This window comes from Pseudonaja textilis, chromosome 2 (genome assembly GCF_049901715.1).
Source record: "Pseudonaja textilis isolate UNSWEBS1 chromosome 2, rPseTex1.2, whole genome shotgun sequence".
In the NCBI taxonomy this organism is placed as follows: Eukaryota; Metazoa; Chordata; class Lepidosauria; order Squamata; family Elapidae; genus Pseudonaja; species Pseudonaja textilis.
In genome coordinates, this window is record NC_141991.1 from 202,567,557 (window position 1) to 202,579,982 (window position 12,426).

Below are 12,426 nucleotides of genomic sequence, written 5' to 3' on the forward strand. Positions count from 1 at the left end.
ATTTTTGTAAGTGACTTAGACAATGGTTGGTTTTGGGCACTTAAATAAAGCAGATAAATAAATACGTGATCCAGTGTGTATGTCAGGAGCCCTAAACGGTTAGCCACCACTGGAGTAGGGGATGCCCTTTTGAAGAATGCATAGCTGAAGCAGACAATGAATCTTTTTCATCACCACATGGAGCTTTTTATGCTTGCCCTGATATTTGAAGTATTTTGTTATACTTGTTCTGATCCAGGCTTCGTCAAACGTACTTAAACACGAAGTTATTTTAAAAGCAAAACCTATTTTATTGCAACGCTGGGAATTACTTGCATAATTGCATTCCCAGCCAGAACTAAATATAAACAGTTCCCCGAGATAAGCACAGGCCATCAGTGCTGTGGAATGCTGCCAAAAACAGAAGTATCCAAATTAATTATTACAGAAACCACCCAGAGATGGGATACGACAGGGTTAACTACCGGTTTGGGATTTACAAGCTTCCCTGCCCGCTGTGAGCGTGCCTGTTAATCATCATTAGCATGCTGCTGCCGAGAAGCAGCCTTTGAAACAGCCCTCCTTTGCTGCTTTTTTAACTGCAGCTGTGCCTCGTTTGGCAGCTGAAGTTGAAAAATCAGGAAATAAAGATCAGGTAAGAGCCCGGGTGGGTAGGTGGGCAAAAACATCAGCAGACATAGAACTGGTTCTATGTCTGCTGCTCTTCAAAGCTACCGATTCTAAAGAGGTCGACAGAACCGGTAGAAACCCACCCCTGAAACCACCCAATGTACCAGAAAAAATTGACCAAAATACACAGAGCTTCAAGGAGGAATTGGAATCTAATTGAACTGCTTTGCTTCCTGCAAAGCTTTCGTCATTGAGGTCTGACTTTTATCCCTTATGGGAGGGGCCATCACCTCCAGCCTTACTCCCAAGTTGCCCCTTCTGCTTCAGCTGCTCTCGCCTTCTAGCAGCTCTGTGCACATGCATACTGGGAACAGGCTCCCCAGGGTCCTCTGCTTCACTGCTGCCAGACTCTGAAGGCTCCGAAGGCAGCACCCTACTCCTAGATGGTCGTGGCCCCATCCCTGCATCAGATGCAGAACCCTCATCCAAGTCCTCTCCAGACTCCCTGACTGGCCTCCTTTCTTCCTCACTGTCTGACTCTGCCGCCGTCTGCACTGGCTGCCGGCGAACCACATCACAACACTTTCACTTGGTACAGAATATTGTTTCATTCCAATAGAAATAAATGATTTCTAAGTTCATAACAACTGTCTTATAATTATTGGATGAACGATAGCTTAGGAAAACCATAAGTAAATAAACAATCCATGCTTATACTGCACCTCTGACCACACGCCAGCTTCCCACACTGTCATGCAGTCCTGGCCTTCACAGCGCTGTGTTGAAGTGGGCTTAGGGCCAAGACAGTCTCTCTCTCGGGCTCTGATCAGGGTTCCATTTCTCAGTTGCTGAGTACAGGCGACCTGCCTATTCTGCGTTCCTTTCCCACATGTCCTTGAGCATGAAGTCCACTCAGTCATCATCCACCTAAAGGAAAGGGGGGAGGGGGAGAGAGAAATCATGAATTGGCATTTTGCCAGATTTTTCAGCCAAAATAATCTTCAAAATATTTTCTCATTCTGCTTGATTTTAAAATGCGTTCTACTTGAACTTGGTTATTCAATTTTTGTAAATACTTGTTGAGCACCACTAACATAGCAGTCCTTTAACCTGTGAAATGACAGTATTATTAGTATGGTTACTTGGTGCTGAATGTTTGTTTGAATACTGTTTCTGTCAAACTGAAGGCAAAGTATAGGGATATTTCATATGTTGGAGAAATGATTTATTTTCATTATTATAAAAGTGCACTTTAAGTCTAAAAAAATCCCAAACCAACCTATCTTGAGGGAAACATTAATGAAATCTGTGAGAATTTCAGTAGTTTAAACACTACCAGAAATTATATGTGTCACGAAAGGAGGCATGTCTGCATTTAAGCAATACTTTAAAAATGCAAATATAGTATCAGGAGAAAATGTAAAAGTTAGCTTCCCCACTTCCTTCTGAATTCTTTCCTCTGAAGCTGATATTTTCATTATTAGGAAATAATCTATTAGTGCCAATTGAGGTGTCTATGGATGGAAATGCCAATTCTCAAAGTGAGAATTTTTCAGGAAGATGGCTGGAAGTAGAGTTAAAATTTCCCAATTTAATATGATCAATCTCTCTGGCTATGTTCATTTTAAAAAGTGAAATAAAAATTTAAATTTAATATCTTATCCAGATAGGTTCTATTTTTAAATTAAAATCTTATGTATACATGGAATAGGAAAGAAAGCTAAAGTAATGTGTATTGCTTTTACACAGACTTTCTTAAAACTAGCACTGTTTATATCAGTGGAAAGAAGCAAGTATGTTCTACAATGGAAGAAGTAAAATTCTGGTATCAAATAAAAATTATGGGAGAAACAGGACAAGAATATGATATTTAATCTCCTCCTTGCCTATTTGTGCACCTAAAAATACTTTTATCTGCTATTTGATTTGATATGTGGAATACAGGCTTCTATTTCTATTATCTTAACTTAGCACCATTCCTAGCATTCTGTTTAATTATTTGTTATTTATTAACTTTTCCAAAATCTTCAAAGTTATTCAGAATAAACATGCAAGCATTATCTCTAGTAATGACTCCAATTTAGTATTATGTTAACCATCACTGATTACTATTAGTCTTTCTGTTCTCCTTATACAGATAATTTGAATTATCTAATTATATTTCTCACAATCTACATTATTTTTTTCTTCTGTTAAACAGTGGAGAAGCTGAAAGTTGAAACTAATTGTTCTAAAAATCTTAATGTATCTATTTTGTTAATTATTGCTATTATAAATAAGAGCCTCAGTGGTGCAGTAGTTAGAGTGCTGTACTGCAGGCCACTTATGCTGACTATCGGCTGCCTGCAATTCAAATCCCAGCAGGCTCAATATTGACTCAGCCTTCCATCCTTCTGAGGTGGGTAAAATGAGGACCCAGATTGTTGAGGCAATATGCAGACTCTGTAAAACTACTTAGAGAGGGCTGTAAAGCACTATAAAGCAGTATATAAGTCTAAGTTGCTATATACTTTAACTGATTAGCTGCATCCTTTTAGAAATCAGATCTTTAAGTTCTAATATACATAACTAGACAGAAAATATTGATCAAAGTGAATGATACTTTTTTGTTTCATAAAATCACAGAAAGATTAATAGTTAAGATCTGATAATTATGGTTGGCAATTCACATGTCACAAGTAGCCTCTCCCCATTTTCGCTTTCTTGCTTAATTCTTTAGACCTTCTACTGCTGCATCATAGAGAGCATCTTAACCTACTGCACCTTTGTATGGTTTTCCAATTGCACAGTGGCAGATAGGAAAGCACTCCAGAGGGTTAATGTCATTGCCCAAAAGATCATTGGTTGCCCTCTCCGCTCTTTGGAAGAGCTTTATAGCTCCCGCTGCCTTAAGAAAGTTCAGAACATTCTCAAAGATCCATCTCATCCTGGGAATCCTTTTTTTGAACTATTACCATCTGGCAGATGGTACAGAATAATAAAACAAGGACAAATAGGCTGAAAAACAGCTTCTATCCCAGGGCAGTAGCTCTTTTGAATTCTACTGTATAGTGCAGTGTTGGTGCGGTGTCGGGGTTTTTGATTCAATGTGTGGAGTGTGAAGGATGTGTCTTTGTGTTTATTTTCATAGTCATGATGTGCACTGAAGATGGTGTTTGAGTTTGTTGTACGAGGTGCAATGACAATAAAGTAAACTAAACTAGACCAAGGCATCCATCATCCATTCAATGTCAAAGAGAATATCCCAGAACTATGAGTTACTTCTCAAGGGACAGCCTCTCATTCCATCTCAGTGTCCATTGCATAAATCTTCATTTTGGGTCTCAACCTCACCTTGTATGGCATGGCTGCTCATTGCACTTTCGAATTTGTGGTTCAGGTTTTGTTAAATGCTTGCATTTCTTGTTATCCACAAAACTAATGTGCTTATTCATAATTTTTGTGCAAGATACTGTTGTCTTTCTTTCACCTGGTAAAAAAGAAAACAAAGTTTGCAGAGCTTCAATGATGTTTTTTCATTGAATAAGGTTATTCAAAACTATTGAAATATTAATAAATGATAGCCATTTATACTTGGAAAAAACTCTAATGCTTTTCACTGTCTTATTTTCACTTGGGGATAAACATAAAATTCCATCCTGAAATTGATGAGTTACTAAGAATTTCATATTTTTGTATATAACTTTTAAGATATTTTTAAAAATATTACATTAAAACTTTGCAAAAATAAACAAACCTAGAAATGAAAAAATGGTTTTCTAAACAGGAAGAAAAGCAAGTTTTATGTTAGTCAAAATTATAAACCTAAATGAACACTTTTGCTAAATACTTGTCTGTGCAACAATGAAAAATTGTTTATTAAAGAAATTGTTAAGGTTCATATTGTAGATATCAGAAACACCTAGAAAAATTCCAAAATTCCACATTCAATGCAGCAATGGAAATTTTAAAATGTTCTGACAGATCTCAAAATAGTAGTTTGCCAAAATGATTGATAGCAGTTACACTGTACTGAAAAAATCAAAATAATTATAAAAAAACAACTTCACAGCATTGTGATCACACCAAAACAGAATCATTGTGATCAGCTGATATTACCTGGAAAGGAAGTGGATATTTTTTACTCCTTGTTGTAGCAAACAAAGACATTTCCAGTGATGGGATTCAAATGTTTTTACTACTGGTTCTGTGGGCGTGACTTATTTGGTGGGCGTGGCTTGGTAGTCATGTGACTGTGTGGGTGTGGCTTGGTCATGTGACTGTGTGGGTGTGCTTGGTGGTCATGTGACTGGGTGGCGTGGCCAACTCAATGTCACTAACATCAAGGGGTGCCTCACCTGGCCCCTCCCCTCCCAGCTATCCCTTGTCACCCAGACTCAAGTTATCTATAGTTCTGTAAAGATGTTGTTCACCTCTTTTGACTTTATTATCTACATACTATAGATTTACTTTCATGAACCACTGAAAGGAGGAAATGGCTCACATGCTTTGCCCAAGAGTGTGATAGGCAACAGGCTTTTAAGGGGCTGCCACAAAGAAAGGGGGACAATGTATTTTCCAAAGAAGCAGAATGCAAACAAGAAGCAATGGATGGAAACTGGACAAAGAGAGAAGCAACCTAAAACTAAGGAGAAACTTCTTGACAGTGAGAACAATTAACCAGTGGAACTGCCTGTCTCCAGAAGTCCTGGGTGCTCAATCACTGGAAGTTTTTAACAAAAGACTGAACAGCCATTTCTCTGAAATGGTATAGGGTTCACCCCAAGATCCCTTCTAAGTGTTATTCTGTTATTCTGACACCTTTCCCAGGATCTCTACTCAGAGTTTGGCATCCTCAGTTTTCTTGCCTGAGCTGGGGGTTGGACTAAAAGATCTCCGAAGTCCCTTTCAACTCTTGTTAAACACATGTGTATTTTATGCTCTGGACTGTTGACAGTGAATGCATATAAACCTTGAAAAATATGTGGTAGCCCTGGGCAAAAGAAAGGCAGAAAAATCACTCTAGGTGTAGGGGCAGTGTAAAATATTTATACATTATAAAAAATAGAACAATTAAAAATAATAGCACAGAGTTCTCTCTCTCTCTCTCCTCCTATTTTTTTTCTTTCTTTCTCTCCCTTCCTCTTTCTTTCTTTCTTTCTTTCTTTCTTTCTTTCTTTCTTTCTTTCTTTCTTTCTTTCTTTCTTTCTTTCTCTGTCTCTCTCTCTCAAACACACACACAGCACTTTTGTAGCTTAACAGACATGCATTTTGAAGCAGCTCCTTTAAATTTCTCCAAGGCTGGAGAAATTTGTCAGAAATCTGTCAGACCACACTCCTTCTCACTCCAGGCACTTTAACTCACATGGGGAAAGCGATACTTGCAGCGTCCATGGGGAATCCTTGGAGAAGTTTAAAGGACCTGCTTCAAAATGCATTTCTTTTATGTTACAAAAGTGCTCCAAGGCTGGATTCACTTCCACCCCCTCTGTCAGCCTACACTCCTCTCATTCCAGGCATTTTTATCTCACAAGGGGAAAGTAATACTTGCAGCGTCCATGCCTTTCTTCCTTTCCTCTGGGGAGAAAGAGGACGTGGGGAGAACGGAAAGTTAGGAGAACGATCGGGGCAAGTGAGCGACCAGGCGACTGAGTTGGGGGTGTGGCCAGCCAGGAGTCACCATCGGTTCGGCGACCCATGCCAAAGAACCTCTACCAGTTCGCCCGAATAGGTGCGAACCGGTTGAATACCACCTCTGGACATTTCATGTTGTATGTGAATAAACATTTTTAAACATACAGTTGAAGGGACAATTGGAATCCCTTTTCATTTTGCTGGAAGTTTACTAGGACAAACAAAACAAAACAAGTTTAGCTTTCTCTGTGTTAAAGGTATTAATTAATTAACGGACAATTGGAATCCCTTTTCATTTTGCTGGAAGTTTACTAGGACAAACAAAACAAAACAAGTTTAGCTTTCTCTATGTTAAAGGTATTAATCTTTGTGCCTTAGCCCGCTTATATAAATATTTTGAACAATTCTGCTTGTTCACTGCAATTGGACTGACTTAGTAGCCCTATTGACAAAATTAATATAGTGGAAGCAGTATCAAATCTTTTAAGTATTACACCAATACTTATGTTCCTATACCCACAAATGTATAATCATTACCTCCTCCACATACAGCATTACAGTCTTTCCAACCTGAGTGGGTCCACATAAATAGAGGTTCTGATACTTTTGTGCTCTGATTCTCGGTAACTGGATCTAAAGGAATAGTATATTCATAATGTAGCCCATAATTCTGATCTTGAAAAAGCAGGACCTGTAACATATATGTAATTAATATTATATGTCCAGATAAGACAAAAAAGCAGACATAGTAAAAAAAAGTAACATCAGTCTATAGAAAATCATAAAGAAATTCCATAAAATAAATGCCCAGCATTCAGAATTAAAACTATCTCATGTAGGTAGGTAGGTAAGAAGGAAGGAAGGAAGGAAGGAAGGAAGGAAGGAAGGAAGGAAGGAAGGAAGGAAGGAAGGAAGGAAGGAAGGAAGGAAGGAAGGAAGGAAGGAAAGAAAGAAAAATCTGTCAACATACCCTGAAAATTCTGCCAGCCATCAAATAATTGTGTTTGCTAGGAATTCTGGTACAAATATTGTAATCCTTGACTTACAACCATTCGTTTAGTGAGTGTTTGAAGTTACAAATGACTTATGACCACTATTCACACAACTGTTGCAGCATCACAGTGGTAACATGATAAAAATTTGGATGCTTGGCAAGCAACTGACTTAGATTTATGACAGTTGCAATGTCCAGTCACGAGATCACCTTTTGCGACCTTCTGACAAGCAAAGTTAATGGGGAAGCCAGATTCACTTAACAACTATTTTACTAATTTAATAACTGCAGTGATTCACTTAACTATGGTAAATACAGTCGTAAAATGGGCCAAAAACTCACCTAACACACTGTCTTGCTTAGCAATGAACATTTTGGGCTAATTTTGGTTGTAAATCAAGGATCACCTGCCTTGATCTACAATTCTAGATCTAAGGTCTATAATTAGTCTATTCATCAAAGCCAGACTTTATTTTTGTCGTCTCCATCATCCTATTCATGATTATTCAATGTACTTCATTTATGCACACAGATGTACAAATACAAAACTTTCTGGGTGTGTTGAATTGCATTTACTTATAGAAGCTTATTTGTATAGATTGGTTCTTTCCAGTGAAATGAATTAAGAATTTGATGTTCTGCACTTTCACATATTCATGCTCTGAACACAACAGGTAGAACTTTCCCATACATCCTAAATAGTAATCAGAATTAGCATTTCTAGAGTTTGAGCAATTTGAAATTATGGAGAAATTAAAGATCCACTATTTTAATAATTTTAAGTATAGTTTAATTTATCATTAGCATATTGTTCAGATAATGCATACATCTCCTTTTCTCCTATATATTTTTTAGAATACATACATTCTTGTAATCAATGAGATACTTTTCATAGAGAAGATGCTTATCATAATGCCAAATCCTATCTCTAGTCCTGGAGAATGTAGGCTTTCTGATACTGGTATGAGCGGGATCATGTTATGTTGCGTATTCCCATTAGGAAATGGCTAGCCACTTTCTTGATATGAACCAATAATGTGTTAGACTAAATGAATCTATTGTCTGATCTGGCATAACTTGTTTTGTGTTCTTATGTTATTCTAAGTTGGTTACCATACTGATTGCAAAACAATACATATATTTAGACATAAACCTCATAGCGTAGAATATATTTAAATAAATTATCTATGCTACTATACCAATAAATGTAAAGGTGATGTAGTTGGACCTTTGGCAGAAATTTTTTCCCACAGACCTCTCCTAACATAATGGACAGTGGTACCAGCAATGTTGAATGTTCCAGAATGTTCTATCTTCCAATCACTATTAATAGACTGTTTGCTGGCATCTCGAAGTGCTGAGGATACATTAGAAAGCAATACAAAAGAAAGTGATTCATGTCTTTCTAATTTATTATTATGCTAAAAGAACCAATGAACCAAAATATTAAAACAATGGAAGGTTGATAAACATAATAATAAAATTCCAATAAGAAAACAGCAATACTTCACTGAATTACAAAAGTTATGTGGGCTTTCAGAATTCTCTCAACATTCATTACAGATTTCAGTATATGAAAAGCCTACAATAATTAGTCTACCACTATAATATGGATTCTACAAATTATTAATTGAAAATTATTTACTTTAAAACACAGTGATAGAATATATATGTAAATTATAGTACTTTAAATATGATATACAATAGTTCTTATGACTTAAAAATCACACTGATGGAAATAATAGAACTGGGATAAGAACATTGGTTCCAAATTTTCTAGAATTAGAAATCCCACAATCTTACTATTGATCATTCTGGTTTAGACTGTTGGGATGAGGTTCAAATATCTGCTTTCTATTTACTCACTTGAACTGCCTTCCTTTCCTCCTCCCTCCCTCCCTCCTTTTCTCTTTCTCTCCCTCCTCCCTCCCTCCCTCTCTCTCACACACACACAGACGGACAACACACAAGCATATATTCCTCCCAGTATGACTGACCTTTTGAGTGAGTCAGCTTGCACGACATGGCCCAAGTTTGATAGCCAATTAATACTCAAAATAGTTAATACTCAGAACAGTTCAACTAGCTGATATTGCATGGATATAAAATTTATCAATGTTATGAATCTAAACAAAAAATCCATGTAGGTGTCTTTTGGTTGGAAGGAGCCAAAGAGTGGTACATCTTCCCACAGATAACAAAATAAAATTAGAAAATGCAACCAGCCTTCTAGGCAAAGCAATCAATTAAATATGGGTGAGAAAAGGAAAATAGTAATTAATTAAGAGGAATTACCAGCTTTATGTGGCAAGTAATTTAGAGTATAAAAATACAGGCAAAATAACTGTAGGAAAATGTATTTGGAAAATTCCAGACATATTATATGATATTATATATATTAAAATTATATATTATATGAGGAAAAAAAATTGGCTACTGTTGACACCTCTGTGAGATGTCATGAAGTTTTGGCGATACTGTGTGAATACTGCAGATTCTATCCATGTGCTAGAATTGAGCTTATACGTTTAATTGCTGTAACTGTTCTCTTCTCTTTTTTATATGGCATATTCTTCATATATGGCATATCCATTTCTCTCCTTATACTTCTAAGTGGGGCAACACTTCCATTCCTGTCATTGTCCTTCTCGTATTTCCACTTAGTAAACAAGCCAATACTATCTTCACATAAACAGATACAGATGTGAATTGATATAATCTTTCAGGTCTCCTCTTATGATATGTACAGATGCAACATGCAGGCAAACAATTTCATTTCAGGAAAATGTGCAGTATGTTTTGAAGCTCTCCTGACATGTTGGAAAACTAATTTTTGTTGTATAAAAATTTAAACAGGGACTCACACTCAAATTAGTATTCAGTTCTCACTCCGTAATTTACTCCCAAATCACTTAGCATTGGACGGTGGTAGACGAGGGGAAAAGAAATCTATTCTACGGATACGGCTGTCTAATTAGGCTTTTGCATACAATGATTCATTCTTTGATACATCGATTTATTCTTTTTCAAAGGTGAACTTGCATGTAGCTTCTTTAGTAATATTGTTAAATAATACAATTCCATTTTTAGACATGTATTTATATTCATAGATAATTCCCATCCACTTCAAGAAGAGTCAGCCCTATAGCCTTGCACATTAGTTGCAAAATTGTGACTAAAACATGCATGGGCAATTATGGCAACTTTTATGACCCGTGGACTTCAACATCCAGAATTCCTGAGCCAGCAGGATAAACCCCTGGACTAATATGTGTGTAACTGTTTTATATTACTTTTCAATTTTCAGTCTACTGCTTTGGCAAACTTGGATTCTTTTAAATATTTCCACAAGGCAAAAGCAGTATCAGTTGAATCTGACAAACATTAGAAATCATAATTCTGGATTTTTTCCAAAATGAGCTTTTGGTTGCTGTTCAGTTTTATCTTTTTTTTCTTTCTTTTTTGGTGAGTGCTTAGAAACTCTGCCAGTTTTTTCTCTTTCAATATTCAGTTGATTCTATGGTAAATTATAAGAGACAGCAATTCCCACAGAGACTTCTTTGTTTCTGTGTTTTACAAAAACTATTTACAGTTTTTGTAATCATGAAAGGATGTGTAAATTTTGCAACTTATGAATCAATCATTCTAAAACAGCCAAACTAAGTGCTAACACTTGGCAAAATCCCCAATCAGCCAGTTCTTAAACATTCACTGAATTTATTGACCAATTTATTGCTTTAACTTTTAGGAGCTGCAGTCAAAATAGGTTATAGTTAGCTACAGCTACAAGAAAAGGGTTCAAAACAATTTATATTCTATTAACTAATTCTACAGCATTGGTGTGGCAATAAGAAAAATTTGATACCAACAGAAAAGCTGTACAATACATACTAAGACTGTATGAAACAATTGCTACATTTCTAATCTGATCAATAACAACATTACTTTTTTTCTGAAATTCTGAATTAGAATGCTCCCATTGTGCTGTTTAAAACAGGAAGATGTTAATTGCTTTGGCCTCATCCAGGTTAGACAGACCCCCTGTCCAGTGGTAGGATTCAAATAGTGTTGCCACTGGTTTGGTGGGTGTGGCTTGGTGGGCGCACTTTGCATGCATGCGTGTGCCAAATGCATACTTTGCAAAGGCGCAGAGGCGTTTGCGCAGGCGCATTCTAACTTGCCTCCTGCAAGCCTGCACAATCCCGGTCACTTCAGCAGCTGCTGCAAGGTACTGTGCCATGCAAAGCAGCTGCGCCTAAAATTCAGCAGATAAAAGTGAGTATGGGAGCCTGGGCGGCCAGGTGGGCCCAACAGCAGAGCGGCGGAAAGAACTGGTTTGGTCTCCACTACTCATCACTCCTACCAGCTCGCCAGAACTGGGCCGAACCGGTCAAATACCACCACTGCCTCTGTCCTGACAGTAACACTGTTTGATTTGATGGCAACTTACCCAAGTAGCTATGAGCTGGCTTCTCTTCCACAACTTTGATTCTTCTTGCTCCTGCAGGTATCACTAAGGCTTCCACATAACCTGAGTATAAATACCAACATTTATGTTGTTAACTATTTATTTAAATTAGAATATTTATATTGAATGTATATTGGTTTCACCTGTTCAAAAATCTTTAAACTTATGTCTGCTAAAATGTCTGGAATCTAGGCTTTTGATTTTGTGTATCAACTTCTTGTATCTCTACCCCACCCATCCCCATTATCCTTTTTTTAAAATAAATTTTATTGATTTTACAATTAAAACAAACCAACAACACATACATAAATGAAAGAGAGAAAAAGAAGAAAGGGAGAAGAAAATAGAAAGAAAAAATTAGAAAACCATTAAAAACATTCTCATCTTCAACAGTTTGTAAGACCTCTTTTTTATCCTTATTTTATGCCATATACACACACCTAATCCTTACATATATCTGCGTATCACTACTATGGATTTATCCTATCCTCTTTTGCCTTTTAGTGTGAAGACTATCTTTGGTCTATCCATTTGTACCAGCAGTTCCAGCTGTTGTATATTGAAGTGTCTTTATTTTTTAATGCCAAAGTTAGTTTGTCCATTTCTGCACAACTTGAAATTTTTTGAATGATCATCTCCTCTGATGGAACATGAGGCTGCTTCCAACGTTGTGCAAAAGCCAATCTGGCCACTGTCAAAATGTGTATTATTATATATTTCACTTTTTTTGATATTTGTTTAT

At 36.8% G+C, this 12,426-nt stretch overlaps 1 protein-coding gene across 1 annotated transcript in view; it reads right to left on the reverse strand.

Moving 5' to 3' along the window:
• The window catches only part of ADAMTS19 (ADAM metallopeptidase with thrombospondin type 1 motif 19), a 94,693-nt gene that overhangs the window by 7,993 nt on the left and 74,274 nt on the right, over positions 1–12,426 (reverse strand). Inside the window, exons 16-20 of the mRNA XM_026703952.2 lie at positions 11,667–11,747; positions 8,416–8,573; positions 6,760–6,913; positions 3,943–4,078; positions 1,332–1,536 (exon numbers count right to left, since the gene is read on the reverse strand). Of these exons, the coding sequence (XP_026559737.2) occupies positions 1,332–1,536; positions 3,943–4,078; positions 6,760–6,913; positions 8,416–8,573; positions 11,667–11,747 (734 nt within the window). The remainder of the gene's footprint in view (positions 1–1,331; positions 1,537–3,942; positions 4,079–6,759; positions 6,914–8,415; positions 8,574–11,666; positions 11,748–12,426) is intronic.